General features: G+C 30.0%; 2 protein-coding genes across 2 annotated transcripts; one reads left to right on the top strand and one right to left on the bottom strand.

Moving 5' to 3' along the window:
• Positions 1-694: 694 nt before the first annotated feature.
• Roe1 (grpE protein homolog, mitochondrial Roe1) lies at positions 695-2,782 on the top strand. The gene is made up of 4 exons (XM_011061923.2): positions 695-923; positions 1,589-2,009; positions 2,092-2,175; positions 2,243-2,782. The coding sequence occupies exons 1-4, from the start codon at positions 835-837 to the stop codon at positions 2,348-2,350; spliced, it is 702 nt and encodes a 233-aa protein (XP_011060225.1). The 5' UTR covers positions 695-834; the 3' UTR covers positions 2,351-2,782.
• Positions 2,652-6,333, bottom strand: Mlh1 (DNA mismatch repair ATPase Mlh1). The gene is made up of 9 exons (XM_011061924.2): positions 5,972-6,333; positions 5,846-5,909; positions 5,555-5,754; positions 5,238-5,466; positions 4,925-5,126; positions 3,618-4,842; positions 3,486-3,549; positions 3,210-3,408; positions 2,652-3,138 (listed from the first exon to the last, which is right to left on the bottom strand). The coding sequence occupies exons 1-9, from the start codon at positions 6,082-6,084 to the stop codon at positions 2,846-2,848; spliced, it is 2,589 nt and encodes an 862-aa protein (XP_011060226.1). The 5' UTR covers positions 6,085-6,333; the 3' UTR covers positions 2,652-2,845.
• Positions 6,334-7,368: the final 1,035 nt, after the last annotated feature.

The raw sequence follows: 7,368 nt of genomic DNA on the forward strand, positions 1-7,368 counted from the left end.
ACCAATGAAATTATCAGTATTCTAATAAATTCGTTCACTTTTGTCATTTTCACCTCATTTCAAGATACAGAATCGATTTCCTCGACGTCGTATCGAGAAACTTTCAGATTCTTCGTGTAGAATCATATGGGTCTGTTCGTTTTATATCAATCGTCTACGTTTCATTTTTCTTCCTTTTTTCTCGTTCCCTCCAATGTTGGGAGAAAAAGAGGAAAAGTAAACGGTGCAAGAAGTTCAGCTAAAAGGAACAAATTCCATTGTAGAATCACGTACCAATTCGGCTCGGGGATAATCGTGAATTCGTGGCTGTGATTGGTCGATTTGTTCATCGCTCAAACACTTGTCTCTTTCGTTTCTTCCCGCCGTAGATTTTGCGTGACAATCTGCATAATTTATTAGGCCCGGTTTTATAAATGTAAAATTAACTTTAGTCTCGGTTTAACTTATATCTTTATTTAATTCTAAGGATTCTAATTTTAAAAATTCTTAGAATTTAACAAAGAAAACAGCAGTAAATTAAATCGAGATTGAAGTTAATTTTACATCTGTGGAACTTTAATCTTATCATACATATTTAAGATTATTTTAAATCTGATATTAAAATCGGATTATAAATACCTGCTTACGAATATTAAACAATAGACAATTTTGAAACGAGATTTGAAAAGATCTGATCGGTCGTGAAGTTAGTTGCGACACTTGCGACATCTTTATATTTCGCAACATTCTGCGATCGTGATTGTTTGTGTTGTCTGATTGCTACGTTTCATCTGATTTCATCATTTATTCCTCCGATTCAGGAATTGGGCTCTCGTTTTCAGCCACAATCGAATCATGGCATCGATCGTCGTACCGGCGGTATTTCGGTTTAATCGCGTAATGGTCGATAATTTCTTTCAAATAAATAAAAGTGGCTTATGCAGGTAAATTGTCATTTTTTTTTTCTCTAACGCGGATCGCGATCAAACGTGCTCGTTGCTGAGTCACATGTCGAGTCGGTACATTGAGGTTAACCGTATATTATTCTGTTTTGTTTCTTGTTCATAAGGGAGCATAATTCTCATGAATTAATATTAATGCTAATTAATTTTTGCTATTTAACTTTCTCATGACGCGAAGGGTTTGCTATTTAATATAAACAATTTATCTGTTGTTCTATACGTAAAAGTGTGAAGATCCAGAATCTCTTGAAATTTTTCTAAGTCTAACAAATCATTAAAATTTTATTTTTATATACATATATAGACAATACTAAGTGTTTTTCTTATTTATAGAAATATTAGTAAACAACTTAAAGATATTGTGTGATTATGAGAGATTATAGATGATATGTTTTTGTGATAAATATATTTTATTTGTAATATATTATATATTACACAAATAACACTTTTATTTTTAAGACAATGAAATAAGGTTTCTTAAAAATCTTTTATAAATAATATTTTAATTGTGATTCTTAAATAGTTTAATTATCTGGAATAATTTTTACCTTGTTATTTATTATTATTTAAATATATCTCTTGTATATATGTTATATATATGTATATATGATAAAAATATATTTATATAAATAAATGTAAAATTACAGGTTGCCATCTTCTACGTTTTCTTGGCAAAGGCAATATTTTGGCACAATAACGGAAGAGAAGAAACCAGATGCTACTGATGTACCTCCTATGTCAGAGGCAACAGAGAATGAAAAGAAACTGAAAACTGAACTGGAGCTTATCAACAAAGAGTTAGGTGAACTTAAGGAGTCTAAAGACACATTGGAAGATAAATATAAGAGAGCATTGGCAGAAGGAGAAAATATCAGAATCAGACTCACCAAGCAGATTAACGATGCTAAGCTTTTTGGTATTCAAGGCTTCTGCAAGGATCTTTTAGATGTAGCCGACATATTAGGAAAAGCTACTGAAAGTGTACCAAAGGATGAGATAACAGAGCAAAATCCACATTTGAAAAGTTTATATGAAGGTTTAGTCATGACAGAAGCTCAGTTACATAAAGTAAGATATATCTTCATTTTAATGAAAAAACAAATAATATGACTTCAAATGAGGATATTAAATTTTTTTTTCTTTAATTTAGGTTTTCAAGAAACACGGCCTAGTTTCACTGAATCCAGTAAATGAAAAGTTCGATCCTAATGAACATGAAGCATTATTTCAACAAGTAAGATTCATATAATAAATAAAGATATAAAATGATAACTTTTGTGAATAACGAATATCATTTTCAGGAAGTTGAGGGTAAGAACCCTGGTACAATTGTAGTTGTATCGAAAGTAGGATACAAATTGCATGAAAGAATAGTGAGACCAGCATTAGTAGGTGTTGCTAAGGGATAACTAATGTAAAGGTAGATCCATTTTATAAATTGTAAAATCCTACAAAGTTCAGTATAAAATATTGATGTACATTGTAATTTCCTTTTAAATTTTTATTTAAAATATAAAATAGGAACCAATCTGTTAATATAAAGTATAAAAGTAGCAAAAAAATATATATATGCTACTTTTATGTAAAGATTTGTAGCGTTACTATATCTATCTATATATATATAGAAATTTTTTTTTAAAAATATATATGTTTTCCATTACGCATACACAATTTAATTTTACAAGGAGCTTATAAAAAAAACTAGATAAATGTAGACAAAAATAATGATATATATTCATCTTCAGTTTGTAACATATCTTGACATAAAAAAACCAATATCATAAGAATATGATAGATCATAACTGTACAAATCTATATAATATTAAACACTTGCTATCAAATTTGAGTTTGTGAATCGATCCTCGTATAAGAAAAAGTATGATACATTTTTATATATTCATAATTTAACATCTCTCAAATACTTTGTACAAGTCCGGTAAACTGGCTATTTGTAATATCGTTGAATCGTGAGCGAAGTGTTTCGGTGGAAGTAAACTTTCTTTAATTGCCGGATACAAAACATGTTCAGTTACATATTTCCAGTCATGTGTCTGATGCTTCGGACTGATGTAACTGTAAAATTTTGCCGTTTCCCGGCAAATATTTTGAAAACATAATTGTTCCTTTCTCCAGTCAACTTCCGTTGCTAGTCGCATTATATATAATGGAATTTCCGCTTCGTATGGAAAATATTTATCTAAAATATTATTAGCATACGTGCAATTTATTCTGATAATGTAACAGTATTCGATGTTACATTATATTTACCTAATAATACAGGCAACGATCTCAAATTTCCTACTTTATCCATAACAATCGAAAAATATTCGTTCATCATGTCTGCCTTTTCTAAAAGTAACTCCTTCACTCTCGCTGCTAATTCTTCCTTTGGTCCGTCCTCCTCTGTCCATCCAGTTTCTCCCGAATCTAAAGCAATCATTGCCAAATCGAACAATGATATTCGTTCCTAAAAAATAAATTCACGCCTGCAATGTTATAAATGGCTATAAAATAAATTTAATTTGTTGTACCTGAAATACGTACTGAAAATTTGATAATGCCAAAGTTTGCAAAATCATAAAGCATGATTTCATAAAAAAGCTCCTCCCTGAAAAAAATATTACATCTTAAGATATGAATAAATTTTTATTATGCAAAATAATAAAAATTACTTACGTTAATTTTCTAGTATTGCATATATATAAATTCACTCCACTCTGTATCAAAGCCGAAGTTTGATCGATGCAGCCAACAAATGTTAAATTAGCTAGAATGTCTCGTAATCCTTCGTGACATTCATCTTCAACATCCTTACGTAATTTCAGGATACTAGTTAATTTTACTTCGTGTTTAAAGTTATTCACAGAATATGATTTAAATTGCTGTGTAAATTTCGAAGATTCATCAGCAGAAGTATTTGTCTCAGCGGATCTTTCAGATTGACTTACATTACATATTGAACTTTCACCTTCTTTCTGATTATTGTCTATATTCAATGTTTGTTCTTTTTCTTTTTCCGAATTTTTCTTTGCATTCTCGATGATGTCCCTATTTCCAAAATACTGATACACTTGTTTACGAGCCCTATCAGCTATAGCATCTACAGGCTTATCTTTAGGATCATCTATTTCCTCATCTGAATCTCGTAGAAATTCTGAGATGTCAAACGTGAGATTCTCTGGGCAGACTTTTTCCAATTTATCTTGTTGTGCAGAGTTATGTGGATTGCAAGTGTTTTGCGAGTCCAACGAAGATTTGGTATCTAATATACCACTCCAATCCAAATCTCGTGTTAAATTATTATCCGTTAGAATCTTTTCGGTAGATAATGTACAATTATGTTCTGCGATATTTAAATTCGAGTTTTTCTCTTGACATTTATTATCAGCACATGGATTTTTCATAATAACATTAGGTACACTTTCTTCTAAACTTTCAGAATTAAGGGGCTTAGGATCATTATGTGTTAATTCTTTTGTTAGAGTATTATTGTCACTCTTACGTTGTTCGAAATGTATGGTAAAATTAAACTTGTCAAGTTTTTGATCAGACGAATCTGTCCTAATCATCTCCCTAGCATGAATCTTTTTTAATTTATCTGAATTTCCTTTGTTATACTCAGGTAACACTTCTTCTAGAACTTCTTTAGTAATGTCTGCTTTCGGTAATCTGGCTTGTAAGTAAAACGTTCTAGACGCGCTGTTGCCAGTCAATCTTTCATCTAACGCAAATTTTATTCTTTCAATTATTGCATCTTCGTGAAGAAATCGAACTTCATGTTTTGTCGGATGTACATTAACATCAATATTCTGTGGATTAATATCCAAAGATATGTAACACCATGGATGAGCTTTTTTCGGGAGATATACAGAGTATACGTCTTCTAACATTTTACGAATTGCTGCAAATAAATGTTCATAAACATTAAAATTTTGACAAGAAATTAGAATAAATAAAAATTGAATATGCAACGTTAAACTTACAAGCAGAATCGACCAATCGATTGTTGATAAATAGCAACATCACCATTCGCTTATTTGTATAATTTGGATTTGTCACTAAACCGTGCATCTTAAATTTATAATCCTTGTCGTCAAGCTCAACTTCTAATAGTTCACGAGCAACAGGATTGCCATACAATATCCTTATGTTATTCTGTTTGGTGGAATTGTATGGTGTTCGAACCTGAAATTGTATTGAACAATACATGCTTTCAAATATTCTATTTTTAAATGTATTTTTTAGATCATGCGTCTACTGCATGTTGTATATTGTATACAAAATGATTCATCTTACTTGTGAACTCGGCTCGCCATGTTTTTTTAAAGTAAATCCTATTGCTGAATTATGTACAGCATATCTCATAACTACTTCTGTAATTTTGGTAAATTCCTCCGATGGATTTGATAAAGCCTTTCTACGAGTTGCCACATTATAGAATAGATTTTCTATTGTTATTACAGTGCCTTGATTTCCAGCACAAGGCACTGGAGGGGCTTTTAGCTTGCTGTTAATATATGATGCTCTGTAATAATATATACACCAAGTACATTAACTAATCTTTCTTTCTCCGTATGAAAATAAGTATTACATTGTTAATGAAATATACATACTTGTAGGCGCATTTTTCATCTGCCGTTTTTGTTGTGATAGTAAGAAGAGCTATGTGACTAATACTGGCCAGAGCTTCTCCTCGAAATCCAAATGTCGTAAGAGCACCGAGATCTTCGAATTTTTGCAACTTGCTTGTGGTAAATCTTTCACACACAATCTCCATATCTTCTTTTCGGATACCAGTACCATTATCCTGTATCTGAAGTTATAAATTAAGTTAGAGATACATATGAATATAATTTAGATGTGTTTAATTAAAATATGTTAATAATTGAAGTTCTATTATGTACCTGTAGTAGCTTTAAACCTCCTTCTTTCGCAGTGATTTGTATGTTTGTTGCTTTAGCATCCAAACTGCAACATAAGAGTGAATTTCTTGTGAATGTTCATGTAGATGATAATTTTCAAAAACTAACCTATTCTCTATTAATTCCTTTAACGCATTTGCTGGTCTTTGGATTATTTCTCCAGCTGCGATTCTATTTACCACGACTTCATCTAATTTTCTAATTTTTGCTGGCGTACACATGTTGTTTGATATCAATTATTAATTAATAGGAAGTAAAAATAGCTTTCAGCATCTATTCTTAGATGCAAACATATAAAGCACGATCTAGGAACAAAATTCAATCTCGTAAATTGATAATCTAGTTAGGATTGTTTTACGTTCAGTGAAAATTTTTTTAAAGAGTTCTTGAATAAATTTTGGACAAAAGATTCTTCATACACGTATCACTGGCGCCCATTTTTAAATAAATAGGTTAAAAATTAACTCTGCAAAATTACCAACAAATACAATTGATTATAATGGTTGATAAGTTTCCTGACGTCGATAATTGAGAGCGTTATTTTATCAACACGACAAAATTTATTTAAAATATACTTTCAGCCGCAAAAATTTAAATTCTTATAAACTATATGTATACGAAGTAAAGCATTAGGCGCAAAAAGTAATATAATCAAAATTCTTCAAGATTTACAATTTTACAAATTCTTACTTTAAATCAGAAGTTTATTTTAGAAATATAGATTATTTGCGTCATTGCTTAATATTGTTCATTTCATTTCTTTTTTCATTTCTTTTTTTACTTCTCTCTTTTTTCATGAATGTTTATTTTTTTTCATTATGATTTCTTTTTATTTTCTATATTTTGCTCTTTTTGTGATTTTCAGGTTTAATTGTTTTATATATTATATACATATACAGGGTGTCCCGAAAGTTTTTTTGCGACATAATAGATCTTCAAAAAATGAAGAGGAGATGTAAATTATAAAAAAAAAGGAATAAGATTACATATTAGATGCTTTGCGAGGGAAATCATTTTTTCACATTATTTTGTTACATGTTCTGTGCTGTTCAGAGAAGAGAAAGAGAATCTCAGAATCAATTAAAATATTTCTTTGCGTGCGAGAATTAACCTCCTGATTGATTCTTTAGCACATTTACAGGAATAGACTTACAGTTTTCTTGTTTTTTTTTCTCTTAAATTATTATAATAATGTCCATCTTATGTGCCATAAATTTGCCAAATCGAATAGATGTCGATTCGACATCGATTTTATTGTCATTTCTCACTGGGCTACGAGCATTTCGTCTCTACGTGTAATACAAAATCAAAATCAGTAATGTAAGATTTAATATAAAATTGAATATAAAGCACAAATATTATATTAATACATATATACATACATGCACACACACACACACACACACACACATATATATATGTACAATATATATATATATATATATGTGCATATATAAAACATAGCAAAATCCATATATACAACAAAATTGATATATAAAATATAT

This window comes from Acromyrmex echinatior, chromosome 5 (assembly GCF_024713525.1).
Source record: "Acromyrmex echinatior isolate Ae372 chromosome 5, ASM2471352v2, whole genome shotgun sequence".
NCBI lineage: Eukaryota > Metazoa > Arthropoda > Insecta > Hymenoptera > Formicidae > Acromyrmex > Acromyrmex echinatior.

Coding starts and splice junctions, on each gene's coding strand:
- Roe1 (XM_011061923.2), top strand. CDS start 835: ATGGCATCGATCGTCGTACCGGCGGTATTTCGGTTTAATCGCGTAATG. Junction 924..1,588: donor AATAAAAGTGGCTTATGCAG/GTAAATTGTCAT, acceptor GTAAAATTACAG/GTTGCCATCTTCTACGTTTT. Junction 2,010..2,091: donor CAGAAGCTCAGTTACATAAA/GTAAGATATATC, acceptor TCTTTAATTTAG/GTTTTCAAGAAACACGGCCT.
- Mlh1 (XM_011061924.2), bottom strand. CDS start 6,084: ATGTGTACGCCAGCAAAAATTAGAAAATTAGATGAAGTCGTGGTAAAT. Junction 5,127..5,237: donor ATGGCGAGCCGAGTTCACAA/GTAAGATGAATC, acceptor ATACAATTTCAG/GTTCGAACACCATACAATTC. Junction 3,139..3,209: donor ATCGTTGCCTGTATTATTAG/GTAAATATAATG, acceptor ATAATATTTTAG/ATAAATATTTTCCATACGAA.